Source organism: Molossus molossus, unplaced genomic scaffold, assembly GCF_014108415.1.
Source record: "Molossus molossus isolate mMolMol1 unplaced genomic scaffold, mMolMol1.p scaffold_m16_p_19, whole genome shotgun sequence".
In the NCBI taxonomy this organism is placed as follows: domain Eukaryota; kingdom Metazoa; phylum Chordata; class Mammalia; order Chiroptera; family Molossidae; genus Molossus; species Molossus molossus.
Genome location: NW_023425354.1, coordinates 51,371,342 through 51,399,242, shown reverse-complemented (window position 1 = coordinate 51,399,242; position 27,901 = coordinate 51,371,342). Strand labels below are relative to the sequence as shown.

The 27,901-nt window shown below is 51.0% G+C and overlaps 1 protein-coding gene across 3 annotated transcripts in view; it reads right to left on the bottom strand.

Annotated features, from left to right (window-relative positions):
- The window catches only part of SHISA6 (shisa family member 6), a 288,109-nt gene that overhangs the window by 244,942 nt on the left and 15,266 nt on the right, over positions 1–27,901 (bottom strand). For all 3 annotated transcript variants that reach the window (XM_036268601.1, XM_036268602.1, XM_036268603.1), the window contains exon 2: positions 19,492–19,652. In XM_036268601.1, coding sequence (XP_036124494.1) covers positions 19,492–19,652 — 161 coding nt within the window. The remainder of the gene's footprint in view (positions 1–19,491; positions 19,653–27,901) is intronic.

Here is a 27,901-nt window from a genome sequence, read left to right as displayed (position 1 = left end):
ACCTATTAAAAAAATATAACTACTTCTTACTCAATAGACCGATATAGTGATTAGCTGATACACAAGACTGATATAGTGATTAGCTGATACACACAAACACACACACACACATATACACACAGGTATCTATTTGCTTTAGTAGAGTGCTACATGAATGCAATGAATTTTACTACTTACATTGTCTAAAAGGATAGAAAGTATCAGTTAATATTTTTGTGGGGACACTTAAAGAGTTCAATAACCATGAGAAGCAGAAATGTTTACCTTCACTTATCAAATGCAAAACGTGAAGACTTGGTTGGGGAAGAACCCAGGTCTTCTGTTCCAAGTTCAATGCTTTCTGCACTCTGCTAGATCAATGAAACCATCCAGGGACAAAGCATATTTAACAGCAGAGCTGTTTCTCACTCATGCTGAGCTCTCTCCCCACTTTATAAACCTGACTGTGGACTGTGCCTTTGTGGGAAATCAGAGTGAGCGCTTCCACCTCAATTCCAGTTTGCAGACTTGGAGCCCGAGTGAGGGGGCATCTCCTCGCACCTGCTGGACAGGCGCCCCTCGGTGTGTGGGAGGTGCTTGCTCATGCATGTGTCCAGATTCCAATGCTGAATACAATGATTATAAACAAGAACATGTTTGTTCCAAATCATCTGCCCTTTTGCCCCTTCCCCAACTTCTACTTTGCACCTGGATGAGTCAGTTCTAGAACTCGAGTTCGATGTTCAAAGTCTGGGTAATGGGTGAACAAGAGAATTCCCAGAAGCCAGACAGTGTAAGCCGATCTACATAGGAAAGGTGGAGGAGGGGTCCGGGGGCCTGCAGAGGCCAGTGCGCCGGATTTGGAAGATTTGTGTGAGAAAGGAAAATGCAGGGGCAGCCGCTGCTGCGATTATGCAAGGCACTGAAAGAAAAAGCTTTCAAAAAGTGTGTTTTCATTTTAATTTGTAAATTCTTTTGATTTTTTTGTTTTTGAATCCTCACCCAAGGATATTTTTCCATTTATCCTCAGACAGAGTGGGAAGCTGAGAGAGAGAGAGAGAGAGAGAGAGAGAGAGAGAGAGAGAAGAGAGAACATCAAAACATCGGTGCCAGAGAGACACATCAACTGGCTTCCTCCCGCAGGACCCTGACCAGGGCCGGGGACCACACTATAACCGAGGTACATGCCCTTGACTGGAACTGAACCCACGACTCTTTGGTCCGTGGGCCAACGCTCCAACTGCTGAGACAAACCAGCCAGGGTGATTCTTTTAATTTTTTAAGTCTGTTATATACGTATATGCCACAAATACTACCGGGGCCTATCCCTCCCCACCTTTTTTACCATCCCAGTCTTCTCCACCCTTCAAGGTCACGCTGCCTCCTGGGCCATTTCAGCCTTGGGCACAGTGCCTGGAGCGCAGCAGGTGTGCCACAAAGCTGCGGCACGGACTACACCTGCTCCCCGTGCGCCGCTCCGTGCAGGCCGGTTCACATGTTGTGTTCCACCTCTCTCTCCACAGGCCTAAGTGCAGCACCTTATTTCTAAAGAAAGTAAGTGACCACGTCCTTAATCATAACTTGGTGCAGATTTTCAGCTCCTCCTGCTGTGCAACCCTCATGGGCACGTGTTTACCCAGTTAGACTGTAAGTTCTCTGTGGGCATGGAGGCCCATCATCCCTTCCACAACCCTGGAATATGGTCAGTACTCAATTAACAAGGGATGAAGGGTGGATCAAAGCACCTCCATTCACCGGCTGTGAATTCCCATCACGCCCTCCGCCATCCTAGAGGAAGTCTCAAAGCAAAGCGCCAGGTGCTTCAGCAAAGCTCTGTGTGGCAACAGCAGAAACAGAGATGCTCCCAAGCTTTGTGTCTTCGGTGGCTTCCGTTTAAGAACGTCTGTGTGGGAAAGCATCTAGCTCCTTAGAAAGGACAGGGTCCAGAATGCCACGTGGCCCTCTGACTCACACAAGCCCAGAGGCGGCGGCTGGCCAGCCTCGGCGAAATCTCCATGGCTCCGAACGTCACCATGAGCCTCTTTTGCAGGAAAATCGAAGGAGCCAGGTGTTTGCCCAGAGCAGCCCCGAGAGCAGGGGCCTGTTAATGAAAACTGAAAATACAGGTCAGTGCCCAGGCCTCGTCCCTCTCTATTCTCTTGTGTTCTTGGTCTGTGTGACCTGGTGGCTGTGAATGAAAAACACGAGCAGGGCTGGGAACAGCCCGGCCAGGGGGGTGGAGGGCCTGTCTCCGTAAGCCCCCTGGCTCCCCTGCCACACACAAGCTGTGTGATCCTGAGCAAGTCGGGCACCCTGAGTGTCACTCCTGTCATCTGACAGGTGACAACAAGACAGTCATGTTACCAGCGCCACAGGATTCCTGTCCAGTGGCCCCTTGGAAGAGCGAGTTTCCCTGGACCACAGGAAACCAAGCGTTCTCTGTCCTAAAAGCCATGGGGAGAAAAACCTAACATTCCTGCACGACACTGACCCCAGCTCCATAATAATGACACCAGTGCTTACCACGTCGGACTCGCCGGCCCGGTGCCAGGACGGTGCTAGTTGCTTTGTACTTGTTGTCGCTTCTCTCCACAAGGATCCTACAAATGGCTACTGGCATCCTTGTGGAGAGAAAAGCAGAGGTCCAGAAGGGTAAAGCAATGGCTTTGCTCAAGGTCAAGGTCACACAGCTCCCCCACCCTTTCCACTACCACAGCGCTGAGGGCGGGGCCCGCTCGAGGCCTGCAGCCCAGAACTCGTGCCCAGTGCTCTGCAAAGGATCCCAGCAGCGCCCGAGCTGCACCAGGGGTCAAGTTCACGACCCAGCTGCTCACTCCAGGGAGGATTTCATGGCGAACCCAAGACTTCGCTGCTTCAGCTTCTCTCCATGGAACACGTAGGGCTGATTGCCACAGGAATGCCCCCACCGCCTGTAAAATGCCCCCAAACTGTGACCAGCATGCCACTGGGTGAGTAGTGTCTTCTGCGGGCCGGCTCACCCAGCTCTACCTGCCTGCCCTGCCGGCCTCCACCGAGGCCCCGTTTCCCTTCATCTAGTTCTTACAGGGGAAGAAATGCCACAGTTATTAAAGTGCAGGCTTATCTATGTGATCACAAATCTAAGCTGCAGTGATAAATCCCTAAGCTAAACACACACAAAGGAAAACACGAAGCTTGAATACAGATCAGAATCACGGAGCCGGGGAGGGAGAGCGTGGGCTTTCGCCCAGCTGCTAGCTGGCTGCCTTTCCCATCCACTCGGGTCTTCACTCCGGGGTAGCTGGTTGGGCTCAGGCAATGTCCACATTGGCATACTTTCTAGAGAGTTCTGGCAAAAACCTTCACAAATGTTCTATTTAGGAAAAATTGGCTTTGTTGCATCTTGTAAAACTCCTGAATGATCTAAATGAATCGCCTGCTCTTCCTCCGGCAGGCACGGGCCAGGCTGCAGGGAGCGGGACAGCCCAGGGCTCCTGGCAGTGAAGGTGGGGGACCCAGAGGGACACAGGACACAGCCCCGGATCCGAAGGAGCTTGTGGCCAGGAACTCAGAGCTGGGGAGTCTCCACAGAAGCTCCCCAGAACGTGCTGGCTTCATTATCGCGGTAGCGTTCTGTGGTCTCCACACCAGAAGCAAAAGTAGGGAAACACAACCTGTTCAGAGCATCCAGACGTTTCTCCCGGGGACCCTAGTGGCCTCGCCCGCTGTGCACACGTACAGTCCACCGACGTACGGGGGTAAAGATGGTAGCCGGTGCCTCACCACACCCGATGGCTCTTTGCACCGGAGGTTGGTGACAGAAAGCACCGCACAGCCCCAGCCTCCTCCCAGGCCACAGTGACACAGCTCCCTACCTGTTCCCCGGGAGTCCTTCTTCTCTATTCAGAGAACTCCCACATTTTAACTGGTCTCATGGCCACCCAAAATAAAGACCACATGGTCTAACATGACATAAGTGGGAGTAGAATGACAACTTCAAGCACCTGTCCTTAAAGAAATGCAAATAAGAGCACTGGTTCTGTCATTTACTTAAGAAATGGTTATGAATACCTACTAAGTGCCAAGATACATGCACTGTGAATACATTAAGCAACGCAGGCATGTCTCTGTCCTCAGGCACTTAGAGTCTAATGGGTCATTACTGGTTCTGCTTACAGTGAGATATGCCTCCGGCTAAATTCAGGTCTAGATCTCCAGGAGAAGGAAGTCTGTATATGTATATACATGCACATGTGGGGGGGGTGTGTGTGTGTGTTAGAGAGAGAGAGAGAGAGAGAGAGAGAGAGAGAGAGAATATCACACCCAGATTCTTTGGCTTCCCTTATAATTGCCGTGGCAACATTCACTGGAGAACTAGCAGCCCAGCTCAGTCCAGTTCACCTGCCAACACTGAGACATTTCCTAATTGTCTTTTGGGTAAGAGCTCTCAGCTATTCATTCCAGGTCCTGGCCTGGCTATTCTCATCAACCATTTGCTCTGGCCAAAATCTCTGAAGTCATCTGTGACTCCTGTCCTCCCCTCATACCCTCCACAGAATCCATCAGCAAATGCTGTCATTAGATACTAGTATTGTAACAAAGATACATGTCATAAGTCTAGTCATTGTTTTGTGGTCATATAAAAGAATATCCTTGAATTTGGAAGATACATGATGTAGATAGGAATGAAGAATAATGATATGATATCTGCAACTTACTCTCACATTAGTTCAGTTCTCATGATGATGATGATGACGGTGATGCTGATGATGGTGATGCTGATAATTATGGAGATAGTGATGATGGTGGTACTGATGATGGTGATGATGATAGTGATGGTGGTGCTGATGATGGTGATGATGATAGTGATGATGGTGGTGCTGATGATGGTGATGATGATAGTGATGATGGTGGTGCTGATGATGGTGATGATGATAGTGATGATGGTGGTGCTGATGATGGTGATGATGATAGTGATGATGGTGGTGCTGATGATGGTGATGATGATAGTGATGATGGTGGTGCTGATGATGGTGATGATGATGGTGCTGATGATGGTGATGATGATGATGATGCTGATGATGGTGATGATGATGATGATGGTGGTGGTGCTGATGATAGTGGTGGTGATGATGGTGACACTGATGATGGAGATGCTGATGATGGTGATGATGATAGTGATGGTGGTGCTGATGATGGTGATGATGATAGTGATGATGGTGGTGCTGATGATGGTGATGATGATAGTGATGATGGTGGTACTGATGATGGTGATGATAGTGATGATGGTGGTGCTGATGATAGTGATGATGATGATGGTGGTGGTGCTGAAGATGGTAGTGATGGTGGTGCAGATAGTAGTGCTGATGATGGTGGTGATGGTGGTGCTGATGATGGTGATGATGATAGTGATGATGATGGTGACGATGGTGGTGCTGATGGTGATGCTGATGATGGTGATGCTGATGATGGTGGTGATGATGATGGTGGTGATGATGATGGTAGTGACTATGATGATACTAATGACAATGGTGATGTTGATAATGAGAAGGGAGAGGAGGGGAAGAGAAAGAAAGAAGGAAATGTTAACAACTGGTGAAGGGCATCCAGGTGTTCACTGTGTCATTCAATCACTTCAAAATTTTTCATCAGTTTTCAATTGTTCAAGATGAGAAATTAAAAATAAATAAATATACCCTGAAGCTAAGTCTTTCTGAAGTCCCCCATCACTACCACCCCAGTCCAAGCTTCCTTCTCCTCCCCATCACCTGGCGGTTACAATAGCAACCACCTCCTTCCCACTGGCTCCTTCCCTGCATCTTTGCCCTCCCAGGGTCTATTCCTACCATGACTGCCAGAATGATTACGTAAAACACAAGTCAGACGACATCACTCCTTTGCTGAAACCCCACCATGGCTCCCATCCACCCAGAAGGAAACCCAGACCCTACGCCGACTCAGAAGGCCCCCTCCAGTCACTCTGTGCTTCTTGTTTCCCAAACAACCAGGCGAGACCTCCGCTCTGCCCTGCCTGTGCGCAGTCACACACAGCTTCTTCTCAGTCTCTCGGTCTCTGCTTCAGTAACTCAACCCTTCCTCAATTCAGGCTGTTACCTACCACTTCCCATAACTTCTGCTTCCCTTCCCTGCTCTAAACCTATCCGAGTGCTTGTCATTACCTGATTTCATGTTGACCGTCCATGGGTTTATTCTCTGTCCTCTAACTGACACAGCACGATGAGAGCAGGGACTCTGTTCTGTTCACTCCCCTGTCCCCAGTGGCTGATGCCCAGTAGAGGAGCAGAATCACTTCTGTATGAATGAAGGGATCTGTATACCTGGAGTCCTACCCTGACCTTCCCCTTCCTTCCTCCCACCACGCTGCCAGTGGGCTGTGGTCCTCACACCTCCTCATCTGTGCACCTCTCGCCTTCCAGGGATGGGGAACCTTTATTCTGCCAAGGGCCATTTGGATATTTATAACATCATTCACAGGCCATACAAAATTATCAACTTAAAAATTAGCTTGCTATATTTGGTCAGGTTAAGTTGGTGAGGCCTGTGATGTCGGCTGGTATTGATTTTGCCGCATATGGTCCTCGAGTGGATGCTCCCCACCCTGTTGAGACCCTCACACGCCTCCTGTCCAAGTCCCCTTGCAGGGTCCAATCTTGCCCCATCCCCATCCCCTGTCATTAGCCCAACTCAGCCATATGGCACCTCCACAATAGGCACGCCCCTCCCCCCAGGGACACAGCCCTTATGTTCAAAGATGAAAAAACAGTCTCCTGCTCACTGCAGCCTTCTCCAACAGGACACAGAGTTCCAGTTCCTTCTGGCCTTTTCCCCAGTTCTTTAATCACGACTGTCTGTTTACAGAAAAGCCACTACCAACCTTTCCAAAGGAATTAGTCACTGCCCCCTTTGCAAAACGCTAGTCCCATAAGCAGCCCTGCCCTCGAGGGTCTTGTGGGCCCCAGTTCACGGGCCAGGAGCACCCTCCACCATGCTCCTCACCCATTTTCCTACCCACCCCGCAAGGCACCCGGTAACGCCCACCCTGACCAGAGCAGCCTCCCTTTGAACCTTCTCAGCTCGTGGCCTGTGATTTCGGTGGGGCACCTGTCTGGCCGATTCTTGTTATGGTTGCTGTTTTGTCTTCTGCCGCGGAGGCCAGGACTGCGTCCTTCCCACCATCTCCCTCCGGCGGGCCCCAGGGGGTGCTCAGCTCAGAGCGGGGCTTCACCTCCCCTGCGGACGGTGACCCGCCTCCTCCCACAGCTCTCCTCCTAAACCGCCTCCACTCAGCAGGCAGTGCACTTGGAGCCCCTGGGGGACTCCCCCTCAGACAGGGAGCGCCCTCACCTTTCCAGCTCTTACCCCTCGACACCCTGCGGCCCGGCTGCCGTGCGGCCTCCCTCCCGGGGCCGACAGCTCCGTCTTCCCTGCCCTGCGCCCTCTTGCCCTCTCCCTCGCTGCACCCTGGTCTGTTGTCCCTGTTTTGCCAACTCACTGAGGTCATGGTGGATTCGAACCCTGTCCGCAGCACTCTGGCTTTCCCTCTCCCCTACACCTCATTTTCGTGGCAGCCAGAATGTATGCTCAACCCTCCCGCTTCCTGGGTGCTGTAGGCAATTAGCGGCCGGGTCGGGGGCTCTCGTCCTGCTGCAGCCATATGGCGAGGTCGGCGCCATCTGCCCCACCTCGGGCTGCCCGGGCGGGAGCGGCGGGGGCTTCCACTCCGCCAAGCTGCCTGAGCCAGGGCAGCTCCCCGGAGGAGGAGGCCCCCCCAGGCACAGCCAGCCAGGCCAGGGCTGGGGCAGCTCCTCTGGCTTCCGGAAGGCTCTGTGTGCGGCACACCCCTTCTTAAGGCAATTGGTACCGGGGAACCATTCAAACCCCCATCCCTACTCCGCCTCCACCACGGTCAAAACACAGCGTCTTAGACGCTCTTTCCAAATGGGATGAAACTGTGACGTGGGAATGGACTCTTCTCAGCACAAGCCTGAGGTTGGACTGATGATTTGGTCCAAGCGGGCTCTGGCCGGGGCCCGGGGAGCACAGAATCCCACGAGAAAGACAACAGCGGCTGGGAGAGTATGACGGAGACCAGGCAGCCTGGGTCGGTCCACACCCAGCCACCGGCAGCTGTGCACCTGGGTAGGGGACGCCCCGCCTCCGCTTTAACACATCCTGGGGTGAGTGGCTCAGTGGGTGGCAAGGTGGTCTGTCCCGGAGCTGAGGGTTCACATCTGGAGAACCCTTGCCCTCGGGCTGAGCAAACACTGGCGTCCTCCCAAGTCCACGTCCGGGGCAACCAGGGGCAGGCGTGGGCCCACAGCCAGAGGATGGACTTCACGGAGCTGCAGGGGCAGCTGGCACCAGCGCCTCTGGTCAGTGGCTTCAGGGCTGGGGCTGTGCGGTCAGACTGCGGCATTCAGAGCCCCTCTTGCTGTGTGCTTCGGACAGGACTCTGCGGCCCCTGTGCCTCAGGTTCCTCATCTGCAAAGTGGGCACGAATACAGGGACTGCCTCCTAGGACTGCGGCAGGATTAAACAAGTCGGTGCCTGGGAAGTACTCTCACAAGTACCGTCCGTTGTTAATGTCATTTAAAGGACGGGGCTCTCAGGCTTCCCAGCAGCCGTCACCCTCCTGGCGCCCGGGCACAGGTGTCTAAGGCAGGACGCAGGAGCCCAGGTGTAGCGCGCTAGCCGGGAGAAGACCATGCCACCTCCCTGATCTGGATTCGCGTTCTTTCCCGTCTGAAAGCAGCTGTTTCCGGAGCTGCCGACTAATTTACTTTTTGTTCATAGGAAACAGAGTCAACTACACCCCTAAGATCCTCTCACATGACCTGCTGCTCCCCACATAGGACTTACTGGTCTTCTGACCCAAACACAGGATTTTGAATGTACCGTTCATTCACTGTACAGCTTGTGTGCGCCAGGCCCTAAGCCAGGCACCGGGGACAGGGGTCAGCGGGCTGATACCAGACGTGCCGTAGGCGGACCGGGTAGCAAAGAGGTTATTAACTCCACTCCTCACTAGAACACATGTGGGGATGTCACTATGTCAACTTAGAGACCAGGAAACTGAGGCACAACGAGAGTAAGTAATTTGGTCAAGGCCGCTGGGCTAGGAAGACACAGCTGGGTCCAAGCTGGGGTCCACACTCCTCCCCTGACCCTCTGCGGTGCTGGGGAGCCCAGCGACCATGACACCCACGGGAGGGCTAACCCAGCCAGGGAGTCGGGGGACGTGACAGCTACGCTGAGACCTGGGAGGTGAGGAGGACCAGGCAAGGCTGAGGGAGAGTGGACAGAAAGAGAGTGTCCCAGACAGCGAAGAGCAGAGCACGCGTGGGAGACTGCCCTTGGGAACCGGGTGGGTTCAGGAGGCCAGAGCTTTGGCTTCAGGGAGGAAGGGTTGCGAGGTCCCCCCTGGCAGGAGCTGAGCTGGAGGCGGCTTCTCAAAGCCCCACTTTGTATGGAGGAGGCCACCGAGCCAGGGAGCGGAGGGGACGGAAGCCAGTTGGCTGTGGGCTGGAGAGTGGGAGGGAGGAGTGGAAGTCAGGCAAAGGTGTAGACGACTGTTTTGCAAAATGTCACAGTCAGGGAGGGAGAAGGGGGGCGAGCGGGTGTGAACCGGAGGGAAGGCTGTCCCTCCACGCTGAGGGGGAGCAGAGCACAGGTGAGGAAGGGGAGGGGTGCAGATCAGGGGCAAGGTGTCTGAGGACTGGAAAGGAACGGGATGTGAGATGCTGGTGGGCGTGTTCAGTGTACCCTGGGGTGTCTACACCATGTGGACATTGTGAACCCTGAGTCTGGGCCACCCAGGGGGTGCTGGCCCACCCTGCCAGTGACGTGTCGACTGTACATATGATAAGCACGCTCGCTACACCATCACCTGCGTGGCAGGTAAAGCCGCGAGGTTGGGGCTGAGGACCCTGGTCCCACTGTGGTTGCTTCACCCGCCCTCACCAGGCCCCGGTCCACCAGCCGGAGAATCGGGCTGCAGCAACACCCTGGCCAGAGCCACAGGACGGGGAGGCGGGCATGGAGCCTGACCTGTAGAAGCACCCGCTGGGCCCAGGGCTCTGCTGGCCTTTGACCCCTGCCCCAGGTTCCCGGCTAGGGTGTGCCCCATTCATTTGGCACCCGGAAGGTGCCTGTGGTTTTCAGAGAGACGTTAAGAACAGAAGTTGGTAAACCAGAGCCCAAGGGCCGGACCCTGCCCACCACCGTCAGTGTAACGAATGTGTTCTGGGCATCCGCTGAGCCCACTCATTTGGGTGTTGCTGCGTCTGCTTTTGCTCTTCAGGGGCACAAGTGAGTAACTGCCACAGAGACAGTCTGGCCCTTTCCAAAGAAAGTGTGCCAACCCCTGGGGAAGGGCCCTGGACTAAGGCCTCTGCTCTTAGCCAAGATGAGGATATGGACCTTGGCTTATCTGATTCTGAAACCTACGTGCTATCCCTGCTTCATCTGGCCCTTTATGGGGTGTCTTCTTAGGGAGGAAGTCAGAGAGAATTCTCTTATGAACCCGTGTTGCTATTAGAAATGCTAACTGGTTACCCTGCGTCTCAGCAAAGCCCATCTCCACTAGTTGGCAACCAGAATGGTCTTATTAAAACAGAAATCAGATGTTCAGAGTTAAATAAAACCCACTCTCCTTACTGTGGCCTCCAAGACCCTGCAAGACTGGCCCATGTCTGTCCCTCTCCTCCTCCTCATGCTCTGCCCACCCCTTCCTTCACCACCTGACACCTGTGCCTCCCTGCTATTCCGTGAACAGGCCAGTTTTGCTCCTGCCTCAGGGCCTTTGCACTTGATGTTTCCTCTGCCTGAAATGTTCTTCCTCCATATTTCTCCATGGTTGGCCCCTGCTCATCAGTCAGCTCAAATGCCACCTCTTAGGACCACACTATGGAAAGCGACTCCCGTCGCAGCGTCCCTCACATCACCTGCCTGACTGCCCTGCGCTGACCACTCTCTGCAGGCTTGCCTGTTTGCGTGCTGTCTCCGTCAGTACAACGCAAGCTCCGCAAAGGGAGAGAGAGGGTTTTGTTCAGGACTGACACACCTGAACTCAAGTAGACACTCAACACTGCTAACCCTGAAATCGGGCTCACAGATGTGAGCCACACGTGGAATTTTACATTTTTAAGTAGCCACATTAAAAAATAAAAACAGGCTCTGGTTGGTTGCTCAGTGGTTAGGGCACCAGTCCCTGGATTCGTAACAGTCTGACTCCATAGTCTGTGCTTTTAACCACCCTGGTCGAGGGTTCGATTTCCAGCCCAGGGCACGTGCCTGGGCTGCCGGTTCGTCCCCCATCCCCGTCAGGGAGCATGCAGGAGGCAACCAATTGATCTCTCTCTCTCTCTCTCTCTTTCTTCCTTCCCTCCCTTCCACTCTCTCTGAAAATCAATGGAAAAAATATCCTCAGATGAGGATTAACAAATAATAATAATAATGATAAACTAATAAAAATAAATAAATAAAAACATAAATAAAAATAACATAAATAAATAAAACATAAATAAATAAAAAATAAATAAAAACAGGAAATTAATTTTACTAGTAGACTCTATTTAATACAATCGATCCAAAATATTATCATCTCAGCATGTAATCAATATAAAAGATTATGGCGCTATCTTACATTCTATTTTACCTACCAACTCTGAAACCTCTCGAGACTCTGAAACACCTTCCAAGCATCCAACAGCCACGTGACCTAGCGACCAGCATATGAGATGGTGCAGACTTAAAACAGGTTTTCTCTGTGTCAAATGTACTGTGTCCAACGTTGCTCTGATCGCTTAACATTAAAACTCATTTAGCCCTGGCCAGTGTGGCTCGAGTGGTTGCAGGTTCGATTCCCGGTCGGGGATTGTACGGGAAGGCAACCGACTGATGTTTCTCACTCTCTTTCTCTCCCTTCCCCATCTCCAAAGCGGTAAGACTGTCCTCAGGTGAGAATTAAAAAACACTCATTGAATCCCCACACTGTACGGGAAGGGAGACACCATCATTAGCCCCATCTTACAGATGGGGAAATCGAGGCAGAGTCTGGGTTCATAGCAGTCTGACTCCATCGTCTGCTTTTAATCACCACCTAAGTTGCTTCCAATTCTTGGCCAAAGGCATGGATGACCCAAGTGATGAGACTTCACGGAAAAGATGCAGCATCACACTGTACCGGGTGAAAACAATACAGGTGACCAGCTCTGAAACAGACCATGTGAAGGCCTCGTTGTCCAGAAATCACTCCCCTGGAATGTCCCCTAAACCCACAAGGAAGCATGAAAGGAAGCTGTCAGCACAAACAAACCTGATGTAAAGGACGGGCAGGCTGTTCCACCGAGAAGCTGGCCGGGGCCCACGGACTCAGCACACGAGCTTACTGAGCCTGGCTGCTTGCTCAGGGAGGCTTGGACTAAGAAAGGGGAGCACGCCAAGCAGCGAGTGGAAAGCCCGAACCCAGGGAAGGGAACAACGAGAAGCCCGAGGACGCTGACCCGGGAGCCCAGAGCGCTGCAGCGTGGGGGGCCTCACACCCACCACGGAAGCCCTGGCAGCACCCTCTCTCGGAATGTTCCTTCTGGACATCAGTTAACACCCTCTGGTTTCAGCAGGCTGCCTGCACCTTCGTCCACTGCCCGCCCTTCCTCGCGGGTTGAACCCTCGGCGTGCTCTGGGGCCCCGGCGCAGCCTGGCCTCCATCGGTCTCGGGCCTCCACTCCTCCTGTGCGCCTGCACCCTGCCTGCGCATGTCTACACGCCTGTCCACACTCCACGGGGCTCCACGCCTGGACTCCCAGGGACCAGCGCAGCACCGGCCACACGCCGATCCCACTGTGAACTGTTGGGGAGCACAGTGATGCGTCACGCATTTTAGCCTGATCACCCTCTCTTCTAAAAACACCGAGACACGAATCCCCAGTGCGGGTGCAGGAGGCGGCCAATCGATGTTCTCTCTCATTGATGTTTCTATCTCTCTCTCCCTTCTTCTCTCTCTACAATGAATAAAGAAAAAAATATTAATAACTAAATATACAAATAAGCCACTGAGACAGCCCTGGCTGGTTTGGCTCAGCGATTAGAGTGTTGGCCAGCGGACCAAGGAGTCACGGGTTCGATTCTGGTCAAGGGCATGTACCTCGGGTATGGTTTGATCCCCAGCCCTGGTTGAGGTCCTGTGGGAGCCAACCAATCAATGTGTTTCTCTCACATCAATGTTTCTCTCTCTCTTCCTCTCCCCCTCCCACTCTATCTGCAGATAAATGGAAAAATATCCTCGGGTGAGAATTAAAGACAAACAAAAACAAAACCCACTGAGACAAAAATGGGTTTCGATGCACTGAAGGGCAGTGCTTCCTGGTCTGAAGCTTGGGTGGACCGTGACGGCAGGCTCTGCGGACGGACTGAACGGCCTCCTACGGCCCACGTTGAACGGGGAGCGAGCGGCATGGAGCCCGGACACAGCCGGGCGCAGCAGCCCGGTGCCTGAAGCCCAGGCTGGGCTGGAGTCCTCGCTCCACCAAGGACCACGTGTGACCTTGGGGCAAGGTCTGCCATCTCCCTCCGTCTTCTCATCTGTAAAATAAGCCTCGGGCAGCCGTGCCGCTTCAACCGTACGGGTAAGGCATACAGAGGGCGCCGTGCTCCGTGTTGACTACAGGGTCAGCACCAAGTACTGCCACTCCTGTCGTCGAGGGTCAGGGACGCCCTTTCTCTGCCACCAGCCTTGACACAGTGAACTTGCTGGGTTTCTCAGAACCCGTGAGGCGGCGACAGAGAGTACCCGCCTCATGTGGCTGCTGGGTCAGCCTCTGGTTCGCCCAGGTCATCCCCAGGCAGAGGCCCGCAGGACAGTCACTGCAAGAACACGGGTGAGACGTGGAGGGCGCGGGGGCAGCACAGAAACCCCACTCGGGAAAGGCCACTGCTGGTCGGCGGGGAGACTGTCCAGACAACAGGTGTAGGGTTAGAAAGAAACCATTGCCAAGAGAAAACTTGGAAGTGACAGGGGACATCCAAGTAAGTAGGAGGAGGAATGACATGACAGGACCGCCGTGGGCTAAGTCAGGGCCTGTTTTCACGGAAGGGCCGAGGCCCGTCCCTGCGGAAGACCCCAAGGCTGGAGAGAAGGGTCCTTGCAATCAGGGGAACTGTGGAAAGGAATGCAGGCGAGGGAGACCCTGGGAGCTCACGGGAAGAGGGAACCGAAGGAGAGGACAGCCCTGGACTGTTTGGCTCAGCAGTTAGAGCGTCAGCCTCGGACCAAAGTGTCTCAGGTTCAATTCCGGTCAAGGGCACGTACCTAGGTTGCAGGTTTGATCCCCGGTTGTGCGGGGGGCAACCAATTAATGTGTCTCTCTCACATCAATGTCTCTCTCTCTCTCTCTCTCTCTCTACCTTCCACTCTGTCTCTAAAAAAAAAATTATATAAAAAAAAAGGAGAGAACAGGTAAAGATGAAGAAGACACAGCTGATATAAGAGATGATGCTTACGATGGTGATGAAAATGCGACAACTACGGAGCCAGAACTCTGCACCACGCCACTGCCAAGCCCTTAAAATACATGGATTATTTCATTCAACTCTTTAATCACCCTTTGAGGACAGTGCCCGTTATTGCCATATCACAGACACAGAAGTGAAGCCATGTAGCCTGAGTCCTAAAACGTGTAAGTAGGGATCCAGGATTCACGCCCAGTCTGTCGACCTGCACAAACCACATTTTCAACTCCAACACTGAAGCTTGGATGCTGAGGCCTGGCCCTCCCGCCTCTCACCGAGATGACCTCAGTGTGCCTCGGTTTCCTCACAGGTCAAGTACAGGTCGGGTCAGCTGATCACTTCATCCCCTTCGCGCTCCGAAGTTTTATGAGGCTATCGATCTTAGCCCCCTCTAAAAAAAGACAGCCCTGGTCCCCTGGGGATGACAGGAAAGTCCCATTTCCTATTAGAGAATGAAGTTGACCAGAGGTTTCCCAGTGTCCAGGCATATGTCCCAGGTCGTCGGGCTTCACCTGCAGCCGTGAACCGTGCCTGGAAACGGGGCTCTTCGGCATGTAGCTAGAACCAATACCTACGTGCTAGCTCCTACATCCATCCAAGTAAAGGTCAGTGTCCTCGTCCATTCATTCCCTGAAAAAATAGTCATTGAGCAACTATGATGACCTTCCAGGCAATCTTCTTGGGTCTAGGATAGCACAGTGAATAGAAAGACAAGACCCTTGCCTGTATGAGGCTGCTGCCCAGGGGTCCCCATTCGGAGCTGCAGGTGGACCCCCTCCCTCTCAGGTGCGCCGGAGCCCTCCAGCCCCCGCTGCCTCCATGGGAGGACCTGTCCCTGCAGCCCACTGACCTGGACCGGCCAGGCTCCCTCCTGTGGGCTGCATGGGACCCCAAGCTCCACAGTCCCCAAGGTGTGTTCCGTCCTCGACAGTCTCCCTCCCAGCTCAGGTTCTCCAAGTCTGCTGAACGTGAGAACCACGTGGGAAGTGTTTGAAAAAGACCAGTGCCCAGGTTCTAACCCAGACCAATGAAATCAGAGTCTCTGGGGTGAGCGCCAGGCATTAGTATTTCCAGAGCTGCCCACATGATTCCAGGGAGTGTCCAAGGCTGAGGATCACCGTGCTGACGGGATCTTTTTACAACTTTCGTGAGCATTCAGACAGATCTTTTCAAATGCGATTCTGACTCGGCAGGTCTGGGAAAGAGCCGAGGACTCTGTATTTCTAACAAGCTCCAAGGGGAGGCAGTCATTGTCGGTCCCGGGCCACACTTTGAATAGCGAGGGTCCAGAGGCAGCCAGATTTGAGGGGTAGGGTAGATTTTCTACATTCAAAGTAACTGTCCATTATGAAGCTATCTTTCAAGTTGGAACAGGACGTCTGGGCAAGCCAGGGTAAAGGGCTCTTAAGGAGACAGGGATTTTTTTGCCCTGTACCTAAGGAAGGTGACAGGGTCCCTGTGCACAAATCACGTGCCCGCCACGTGGTAGGCATGACTCTGGTACTGGTGCTGCTCACGGCATCACCGCTTTTATTATCATTCAGGCAGGACCCTCCCGCCACCTCCTAAATCAAACAGGCATGTGCTTCCGACGTCCAAGACCCGGACAGGGCTGGACAAAGCCCCGCGAAGCCTTCAGCCTCAGGAAGGCTTGGGTCTAGGGGATTTCATTTTAGATGCAGCCCCGTGACCCTGCCAGGTCGAAGGGCACTGATGCCTGCGTTACTGTCACTGTGGGTTCATTCGCCCTGAGGGTGGCCAGAGTCCAGTCATGGCTGAACCCAGAGTCTGCTCCATGGCAGGACCTGTCTTACGGGCTCTCGTTGGTCTAACTCACCAAATCCTGAAAACAACTTAGGCAGCAGGTAGGGTCAGAAGGCAAACTGAGGAGATGTTTCAGAACTCATGCTTCCCCAGTGCTTCTCAAACTTTACTGCTGAAATCATTAAAATGCAGGTTCCAGCCTTGGCCGGGTGGCTCCGTCAGTTGGAGCATCGTCCCAGACACCAAAAGGTTGCAGGTTTGATTCCCGGTCAGAGCACAAACCTGGGTCTCGGGTTCCATCCCTGCTCAGGGTGTGTACGGGGGGCAACTGAGCAATATTTCTCTCTCTCTCTCTCCCCCCACCCCTATTCCTCTGTCTCTAAAAAATAAAATCAATAAAAACTTATCCTCAGGTGAGGATAAAAAAAAAAATGCAGGTTCCATTCAGCAGGTGAGAAGGAGACCATGATTCTACAGTTCTCACAAATCCCAAGTGGTGCTGATGAGGCAGGTCCCTGAAATATTTTGAGTATCAAAATACCCATATGCTATGATGCCTCCTGGTATTTCTGGGTAATTTCTTTACGACCCCCTGAAAGACTCCCGGCCAACCAAACTCCTACGATTGGGGGGGTGTTCATTTGACAAACCGCAGCCAATGGCAAAATCACAATCTCCACTTTGAACGTTCAGGCAAAGTTCTGCTTCAATTCTGCTCAAATTGCAATCCTCTGTGGCAAAGGATATCCGCTACTTGGAAAAGCAGTTGTGTCCCTTGGAAGCTGCCGATGTTGTGGGTTGCTATGAAATTGCTTTTAAATGTAAGTGCTTCCTAGACCAGGGAAACCACTCCCACTTCTAAAAGTCAAGTGGCAGGCTCCAGTCTGAGAACTACAGAAAGGCTTTCTCCAAACAGGAGCGAGGCGTGCAACCAGAAGCTGTCTTTCTTTCTCGGATCACTAGGGGAGGGTGCAATAGGAACAAGAAGAAATGACAAAACTCCTGCCCAGCGAAAGGTGTTAAGGACACATCAAGACTATCTACTTAATCAGCCTGGCCTCGGTGGGAACTCGCTGGTCTGTGAATGAGACAGAGAAAACCGGAGCCGACGGGAAAGTCCCGAGGATGCTTTGGATCTGAAGCTCCAGAGCTGCAGATGAGGTTCTGGAGGAGTCTGACTTCAAACCATGAATCTTCAGGGAGACAAATGCCCCACTCAAAGACGGCCAAGGTACCGAGGTTAGGTTCCACAGTGACCAATGATCACGAGGATGAGTTAGCAGGGCGCCTTTATGTATTTCCCATCGCCCAGTGATGCTCCAACTTCCCTCCGCAGTAGAATCATCTGGGAAGCTTTAAACACCACGCCCCCTCAGGCTCAGGCCACACCCCCACACCAATTACATCACAATCTCTGAGCTTGGGGCCCAGGTACCCTTAATTTTTAAAGTCCCTCAGGAGAGTCCACAGGTGATTCCAATGTACAGCCAAATTTGAGACCCACTGGCAGAGTGGAGTGTTCTTACTCGTGAAACAAAAGGATCCGTCTGGACCAGCGGTTTTTCACTGTCCCAACGTTAAAATGATCAGAGGGAAATTTCTAAAAGTACGGATGCCAGCAGCATTCTTAGAAACTCTGGTTCATTTGTGGGGCCCGGGCACCAGTATTTGTAACTGCTTCTCAGGTGATTCTAAGGTGCACACGGGTAGATAACTACTGCCCCAGAGGTGCATGCGTGCGTGTGTGTGTTTTGCCAAGATTCCTTCCACTGCTTACATTTTAAGCATCTATGATATTAAGGCTAAAGACGCATCGTAGATTTTTTGCAAAGGTGGCTCTCTCATCTCTAATTTTAAACCAAGGATGTCTAACTTTGGAAAGGTCTATGAATACCCTTAAATCCTATGCAAAATTTTGGATGAATACATATGTATATCTTCTAAGAAGAATGTCCCTAACTTTTATCAGATTCTCAAAAGCTGTAATGCTATAGCACCTTAAAGACAAGTATGTGGTTTCGGGTTTAATCCATCTAAGAACATTCAAGAATGAATGGGAAATAAATTCGATCCCAACAGCACAGTCACTGTTCATTTTGAACCTGCAGCCACCCGCCGCCACCTAGCTGTGGCATGTCCTTATTGCAGGTTTAGTTCAGACTATTGCCCGTCCTTTGAAAAGGGTGACAGATGTGAAGATTTCAGACCCAAGTATCAGAGCAGCAGAAGCTGAGTCAGAGACTGGGGTCAGTGTTCGGCTGCCTAATAAAGCTCATCAAGAGAAATGACGTCCTCAGCTGTACTTGTAAGGAGACTGTCCACTCAGATACTTTGGCGTCATGTCCCCACCGGGTTAGGATATTAGGATTTTCTAGTCCTTATTATTATTACCTTTATGCCCCTATTAAATCCTGGCTTTCTTTCTTACAACTTTGTCCTTGGGAAAATTACTGAACCGTTCTGTTCCTCGTGTGAAATGGGGACACTATAAGTACTTTTAAAATTGCTGTGAAGGATAAGAAGGAAAATACATGTAAAATGCTCAGCGTTAACACTCGGCACAGAGTAAGACCCAATAAGTGAGAGGTTACATTTTCGCCATTAGTGATGTCTTATTATTATTATCAGAGTGACCTGTCCGAGTCACTCCACTTCCTTGAGCTTCAGTTACTATTCCTCACGACAAGGAATGAGCCCTGCTCGGTTTCCCTCACGCAGACACAGCAAGAATCCAGTAGAAGAGTGGAAGACGTTGCTATTTCATGGCAACTTGTCATCCATCCCAGAACTGCGAAAGCCCAGGAAAGGGTCCCCCTACAACACAGACACAACCCCTACCCTCGGAAGTGCTTTGTGAGATTCTAACAGTTGAGAAGTCTCTACAATGGACAGCAGCAATTTCTTGTCACACAGCATCCTAGGCGGTCCTTCCCCTCATGAACAAGTGGTGACTGTCCTCCGCCACAGCTCCCTTCCCGGTGAGCAAGTTACACCAGCCACTCACTAAACCACGGATGCCCTAAACCAACAGCTCCCCTCCAGCCCGGACACTCATTGGCGGAAGTGTCTACCACACCAATACCTCCCCAGGGGGACAGTCCCCAGACTCTTTCGCAAGCCCAACCGCCCATCAGAGAGTCTTACAGCACAGGCTTCATGACCACCCCCCACCAGAGCAGCAACTTCACCAAGACCTCTTAACAGGCTCAGCAAAGATCAAGGCGACCAGCTCTCACTTACCTGGAGTCGGCTTGGCCGTGCGCACGGGTGTGTAGTGGTTTTTGGAGGACGATCTGACCGGCGTGCTCTCCTTTGGGGAGGTATCGATGGCCGAGATCGTTTCTCTCTCACAGTGTGCTATGGGGATTGGTCCCTGTTGTCTCAAGATGTCAGCCAGAGCCCTAAACAAGGAGGAGATCACAGTGAGATGCACCGAGCAGCTGTGCACGGCCACAAAGGCCCTTCGATGTCCGGAGCTCCCTCTGGGGCTGGTCTCAGCAGGAACACAGGCTAGAGGTTGCCATGCTGGGCAACTAGAATGTAGTAATCATGGTTTCTTTCTTTCTTTCTTTTTAAATTTTTTTTTTCCTCTATTGATTTTCGAGACAGAGGAAGGGAGAGGGGGAGAGAGAGAGAAACATTGATGAAAGAAAACATCAACTGGCTGCCTCCCGCATGCCCCCTACTGGGGATTGAGCCCACAACCTGAGCATGTGCCCTGACTGGGAATCGAACTGGCGACTTCTTGGTGCATGTGTCACCATTCAACCACTGAGCCGCATCGGCCAGATGGTTTCTTTGTTTAATTAATTTAAATCAAGGAACTCTGGGCCCTTTCAAAACACTGGCTTCCCCCAATCCCCCCTATTCCAAGCGACGTCTACAGCAGCGGCCAGCAGATACCAGTGACCAACTTCCCCATCGAGAAACACACACCAATAGCATGTATTCTACACTGGTAACCTCCCACCACCAAAGAAACATACGCTTTAGCTGCAGCGACAGGATGTGCAGGTGCAAAGATAACTATCAGAACACATGGACGGTGCAGACGGAACAGGACCGGAGCTTGGAGGACGGAGCAATGACAAATGCAGGGCGGGAAGTGCGCAGGAAGGAGGGTGCCCGGAGTTGCTGCTGACGCCGGAGAGGCCCATGCCCTCCACAAGAGACCCAGCTACCCAGGAGCAGCTTCTGCTCCTCAGCAGCTCTGCAACCACACCTGCTACTGAGCACTCAGCACACGCCGGTCCCTGCAGAGACAGGTGAACAGGGCGCAGTCCCTGCCACCTAAGGGCTCACAGTTTCGGAAATCACTCCACAACGTGATTTCAGACGGGACTCGCTGTAAGGGCGTGACGCATAGGATAAGCAGTATTGACTGAAAACAGAGACACAGGGATCCTCTGACAAGGCAAAGATAAGCATGGACAAGCCGAGAGACCACCATCTGGACACTGTCATTCTAGAGCCAGGTCCCCAGATCTGAGTGACCCCCTGTTTTGCATGAGCTGGGCAAGAAGTCTCCCATCTACGTGGGGAGTCCCTGAGATGTGGGGGAGGCGCCACGCCTCCCGGCCTCTCCCAGCCAGCAGCTCACCCCGAGGCTTCATTCGCACAGGGGTGCCAGCTCCCACACTCTGTCCTCTTGGCAAGCGGCAAACGTGCCAGTTTACAAACGGCTCTGAGAGTGATCAGCTTCCTTCCATGCTGCTGCCTCTGACACGCTGAACCTTCTGGGGAGAAGAGCATCAAACCGGCAATCTTATCATTCAGTGGCATTTACACAGCAATTTCCGATTTTCCAACTGCTTCCCCCTCACCGGCTTTCTTTTCTCCGGCGGGAGAGAAAGGAGCAGACACACGCCACCAGCCCCAGCCGGCGTGGGAGCCGGGCAGTGAGGGGAACACGGGCTCGCTCGTCTGGTGAAGGAAGCTCAGGCAGACCTGTGGTCGGGGTCAGAGACCTCGACGTCAGGAGATTCTAATCCCAGCTCTGCCTCTGATGAGCGGTGATGTGTTCATCTCTGACATTAAAATTTACAGGACAAACAGACTGTCAGCGGGCAGGGGCTGCAGGGCTGGGTGAAAAGGGTGAGGGGATTAAGCAAAAAAAAAAAGCAAAGACCTCATAGACGCAGACAACAGCATGGTGATTACCAGAGGGCAGGCATGGAGGGAGGGAAAGAGGGTAAAGGGGATAAGTGGTTGGGGTGGTGAACACAACACACAGACGATGTATTATAGAACTGTACACCTGAAACCCATATACTTTTATTAACCAATTAAAAAACAAAATAAATAAATACAATTAAAAATGAATCTTTCCCCCCCCTCATTATCAAAACAAGGGTGCACTCGCATGACCGCTAAGATGCCTTCTCATTTCAACACGCGATAGATATTTTATTTTTTAAACCACACATGTATGCAAGTTACCTGATCCCTTCAGCCTCCTGTTTATCAGCTACATGGTAAGAAAACAGTGAGCTAAAAGTTATGACAGATATACAGATCAATGGGATAGAACCGAGAGCCCAGAAATAAACCCAGGTACCTGTGGTCAATCAATTTTCAACAAGGATGTGAAGATCATTCAATGGGGAGAGAAAAGTTGCTTGGACAGCTGGTTATCCACATGCGAAAGAATCCAGTTGGATTCTTAATTCATACCACACATAAAAATTAACTCAAAACAGATCATAGATCTAAATATTAGAACTGAAACTGTAAACTCTTAGACAATATGGAAATAAATGTCTGTGCCATCAATTCGGCGATGGTTTCTTAAATATGATACCCAAAGCACAAATGACAAAAGAAGAAGAAAAGAAAGATAAATGAGACTTCATCCAAATGAAAAACTTTTCTGCATCAGAAGATGCCATCAAGAAAATGAAAGATAACCCGTGGAATGGGAAAAGATATTTGCAAGCCATATTTCTGAGAAGAGACATCTTCAGGATACGTAAAGAACTCTTAAAATTCAACAATAAAAAACAAACAGCCCAACTTAAAAATGAACGAAGGGTATCAACAGACACTTCTCTAAAGTAAACACGGACAGCAGCTCAGTAGCATGAGTCATCAGGGACATGGCAACAGAAACCTCGGGGAGACACCCCTTCAGAACCACGGGAACAGCTACAGCCAGTGTCGGCGGGAAGTAGAGAAACTACAGCCAGGCCCTGGCCGGTTTGGCTCAGCGGTTAGAGCGTCGGCCTGCGGTCTGGAGAGACCCGGGTTCGGTTCCCGCTAAGGGCATGTGCCTTGATTGCAGTTTGTCCCCGGCCCTGGTTGGTTGTGCGGGTGGCAGCCACTCGATGTGTCCCTTTCACGTCCATGTTTCTCTCTCTCTCTCCCTCTCACTCTATCTGTACAAAAAAAAAAAAATGTCCTCGGGTGAGGATAAAAAAAAAAAAAAAGAAAAAAGAGAAACTACAGCCAGTGTGAGCTGCAGGCGGGACTGTGAAGTGGTGTAGGCCTTGGCTAAAGACACTAGCGGCTCCTTACAACGCTGAACGTCGAGTTACCACGTGGCCCAACAATTCCTCTTCTAGGTATATACCCAAGAGAATGAAACCCAGGTCCACATGGAAGCTATATATGAAGGTTCACAGCGGCACGTGAATAATAGCCAGAAGGCGGAAACCACCTAAGAGTACATCAGATGAATGGATAAACGGAACGCGGTGCGTTCACACAATGATTATCACTCAGCCTTAAGAAGCAAAGAAGAACTGACGGTCTACAAAATGAATAAACTTGAAATTCCTCAAGTTAAGTGAAAGAAGCCAGTCTCAAAAGACCATCTGTTGAATGATTCCATCGACACCAAATGTCCAGATTGGGCAGATCCACAGAGATAGAAAGCAGATTTGTGGTTGCCAGGAGCTAGGGGAGGGGAAATGCAGAGTGACGGCCAACAGGTACAGGATTTCCTCGGGGGAAGGTACAAATGTCCTAAAATTATAGTGATAGACAGCTAGACAACTCTGAATATACAAACGTCACTGCATTGTAGACTTTAAATTTTAAGGATACATTTTATGGTAAGTGAATTATATCTCAATAAAGCTGCTCTTACAAAAAAAAAAAAAAGGTTTGTATTGTTTTTCTTTCTTTCCTTCCTCTGCCTCCCAAGTTGATAAAGACGCCTACCTGCCTGGTGCCCATGGAGGAGGATGGATTCTCGAGGTGAAGTCCACTGCTTTCAGTAGGCCAAGCCTGAGTCTGCATCAGTCGTTGTCCATGGTGATTTTGGACACTGGCAATGTCCAAAGACATTTTTCGTCACACCTGGGGGGGGGAGTGTTCCTGGCACCAGGTGCGGAGAGGCCAGGGTGCTGCCAATCATGCCCCAACACACAGAGCAGCCATGACAAAGAACGTACAGTCCTCAGCACCATAGTGGCAGGGGTGACAAGCCCTGATTGACATCTACACAGAACCAGACGAGGCAGGTTTTTGACGGAGGCTCAATGCAGTCTGGTTCCCCAGGTATCTACTGGGCAGCCCGTGCCAAGCCGGGACACGGGGCTAGGCTCTGGGACACAGTGGAGCTGGGCACACTGAAATGAACGTCCTGAAGGAGGGAGCCTTGTCTGCCTGGGCCATCAGTGTGTCCTCAGGTCTTGTCACAGCCCAGCTACAGTACATCCCAGCATTTGTAGGACTTTCAGCCCAACCTCACTTCTGTTCCCACTGACAGTGGAATGGCAGTTTCAGAGTGGATTTGCGAGGCTCATCAGCCAAGGAGGATGTAGCAGGGAAGAGATTTTCCAACTGAGTCACCCCTCCCAGGATGGGGAGACTCTCTGCCCGCCTCCTGAGAAGCCCTGCAGGATGCGGGCTCCAAGGACTGAGGGGTGAAGGGAAGACACCTTTCTGAGGACCGTCAGTCTTGGTGGACACCAAGCGAGCTCAGATGTGGCTGCTGCTGGAGAATGAGCTTTACCTGGGGTGCAGTCAGCCTGTGTCCTCCTGAAGAGAATGACTTGCACTATATCCTCTTCAGATGCCTAGTTGGCGGGGCTAAGCTGGGCAGCACCACCAAAGAGGAGTGACGTGCTAGCAAAGTTGTTCCTGAAGAGTCAGACTATCTGGGGACAGGGACCCTGCCCTGTGTGGTCCTAATGGTAGCAAGGGTGGCCACCCCTGCCCTGTGGGCTTCCCTGACTCCTGAATACCATTCTCCAAGATTCATTCTTTCCCAGCGCCCTCTGGCAACCAGAAAGGTGGCCCAATTTCCCACACAGTGCCCTGAGGAGTGATCCCCTCTGCCGGCTCTTCCTCCCCTCAGCTCCCCTCCCCCTCCTGCAGCTCCTCAGCGCCTCGACCTCCCTCCTTGCTCCCATTCCTCTCCCTCTTCCATCCTCTTCTCTCCAGGGTGCTTGATAAATATTATTCTAATTCTAAAACGTGTGATCCCAGTCTCACCTAATTAATTTGGATACGCCAGAGGAAATGGGTTAAGGCCTGAGCTACTTTCTAACTGGAGGAAAAAAAATTGGCCACCGAGGAACAGGGAAGCAGATTCAGTAAAACAGCAAGTGGCAGCTCTCAGATCTGAGAGAGGGACAGAGAGTGACAAACAGCGACAGAAAGACAGAGGTCGAGACAGACAGAGAGAAAGGAAGCAAGTGAAGAGAGGTAGACGGATGGAAAGCGAGTCAGAGACACAGAGGCAGAGAAAGCAGAGGGGGAAAGAATTCAGGGATGAGGGAACGAGAGAAAGGCACAGACAAGAAGACAGAGACAAGGGAGGACAGAATCAGAGGGGCAGAGACAAGTAGGCAGAAGGAACAAGACAGTAAATGAGAAACAGTCACAGGGAAAGAAGATGTTCGGGGGGAAGAGAATCAGAGAGAGAGAGACAGAGATGGGCAAGTGAGGAGTGAAGACAGGTTCCCAGCCAAGTGCCACCCCCACTGGTCCTCGAGGCCGACGGCAGACATGTCTAATTTAAGAACTCGAAGAATCTTACTCATTGTCCTGCTTGCTCCAATCTCCCCCAGGGCCACTTTTGCTGCAATGTCTGGATATATCAAACAAAAATATGCTTTTTGCCTGAATTCTCTGGATAACTGCTGTGGTTCTCTGCTCCCTTCGGCACATGGATTCCTTGGCTTGCTTCTGTGGGTGTGTGGCAGGCGGGGGACATGAGCCGCAGATCTGGGCGGGGAAAACAGTCACTCTGCTCACTCGGGCCAGGAAACTTGAGTGTCCTTCAGTGCCTTCGTGTACTAACCATCTGCATAATTGAGCTACTGTCTTAGTTGGATAGCATTTAGTTTCTAAAAGTGTTCACCTGCCTTATCCAGCGTGATGCCCATACTAACCCTGTGGCCTTTGTAGCTATTATTACCCCCATTTTTAACAAGAAACTGAGGCTCAGACTACTCCTAGGACTAGAACATGATGAAACAGAAATTTGAACCCAGCGTTTGTGACTTGAGTCCAGGTGTCCTTCTGCTCCCTGGGACTGTCTCTTACATACATTTCACTTCCCTATGAATCTGCAGCTTGAACACTGGCCTCTCCAGCTGGGTTTGCTAATTTAGCAAACACAAGTTCATATCTGGGCATGGCGAAACAATCAGTACATGAGTGATTCAGGTCAAGACCAATTATTTATTTGCCTAAAACCTTGGTTAGTGTTGTCAGTGGTCCCAAGGAAAGCAAAGTGTGTTTGAATTTCCTAAGCGCTGAGTTATGGACACCAGGGACCAAGCCCAATCAACACTTTGATGTGCTACCACCTGCATTCAAGACATGAAATCTTTCTTAAAATAGCAAATGATTCTCCTTAACAACAGGAAAATAAACAACCTTGTTCATAACTTTGCTTCACACTCTTGCCTGCTTGGGAAATTAAAGGCTATCATTTAACAAGCAATTACTATGTGTCAGAAACTATGCTAAACTCTTAGTTGCATATCATATAATCCTCAAAACAACCTTATACGACAGGTGCCACATTTTATTGCTGAGAAAAACTAAGATTTTGAGAGATTTGCTATCTTTCCCAAAGTCACACAACTAACAAATGGTAAATCCAGATTTCAAACACAGATAGGTTAAACTACAGAGGCTGGCTTTATATCACTGAATTATCAATCCAAAGCTTCTTCCATCCATCCATGCATTCATCCATCTAATGCTCCATCCACTCATCCATCCATCCATCCATCTAATGCTCCATCCATCCATCCATCCATCCATCCATCCATCCAATGCTCCATCCATCCATCCATCCATCCAATGCTCCATCCATCCATACATACATACATCCAATGCTCCATCCATCCATCCATCCATCCATCCATCCATCTAATGCTCCATCCATCCATCCATCCATCCAATGCTCCATCCATCCATACATACATACATCCAATGCTCCATCCATCCATCCATCACTCCATCCAACCATCCATCCATCCATCCATCCATCCATCCATCCATGCTCCATCCATCCATCCATCCATCCATCCATCCATCCATCAAATGTTCCATCCATCCATCCATCGCTCCATCCAACCATCCATCCATCCATCCATCCATCCATCCATCCATCCAATGCTCCATCCATCCATCCATCATTCTAATCCTCCATCACTTAACCACATTTGTTTTTTTCACCTACTAAGTCCTTGCAATGCTCTCTGAACACAGGGTTGTAGAGTGTTCAATCTTTAGTGGAAAAATCTACCCAGACAGAACTCAGCTGCCCCCAACTGCGCAGTCCTATTCACTTTAGTGAGTCATGAACATCAACAGCTCTGAAACTTTTTGCACTGTTTTACCAGGCAACCTTCTTGCCAAATGAAATTCTGGGTAGAACACCAATATATTTCCCTAGACCCTTGCTCTGCAGGAGACCAAAGTGAGGAGTCCTGCTCTACCAAGCTCTTGCCCTCCCTATCAAGGTTTGACAGTTTCCAAGTTTAAAAACTAATGTAGCAAAAGGGCACCGAGTAAAAATATTTTGGCATTTTTTTGTCACAACTTTCACTCAGTGAACATATCATAAAACTTAGGTTTCCCCCCAAATTAAGTGGGGAACCTGGGCATCCGTAGTTGATGTGGTAAGATTTTTTTTATCTGAACTAATATGCATCTCGTGGACCCTGGGACTATCACTGCTCACTAAAGAGGAATAAATGAAAACCGGCCTCCTGTCTCCGCCATGTCTCTGGAGTTCTGAGCCACTTAAATAACGTGGGAGGGAGAAGGACCAGTTCACCTAGTATTCAGTAAGTTTCCCTGTGCCAAGAGCTAGGCAAGCTGGTTCGTTCAGACCCCCGATCAAGCACTTCCTCTTTCTCGGTAGTAGGGAGCAGTTTATGTTGTTGGATAGGTAGGACAGGAGGCCAGAGAGACTATTCCCTGAACAAGCGCTTCTGGTTAACGGTCTTATTCCTAAGGACTAATGAGAACACTCTTGTTCCTGAAGAATCTTCTAAAAGCATTCCTGCCTAATTAAGTAGAGTACTAATTAAGTATAGAGTTTTTTTAAAGAACGCGAGGTCCTTCCGTGAGTGGACCAGCAGTCTGATTTTTAGTTCTCTTCACAGAGAAAACTCAGAAACATACAGACAGTCTAGGAAAGGAGGCTATTCATATAAATACTACAGGACAAACCATGGAA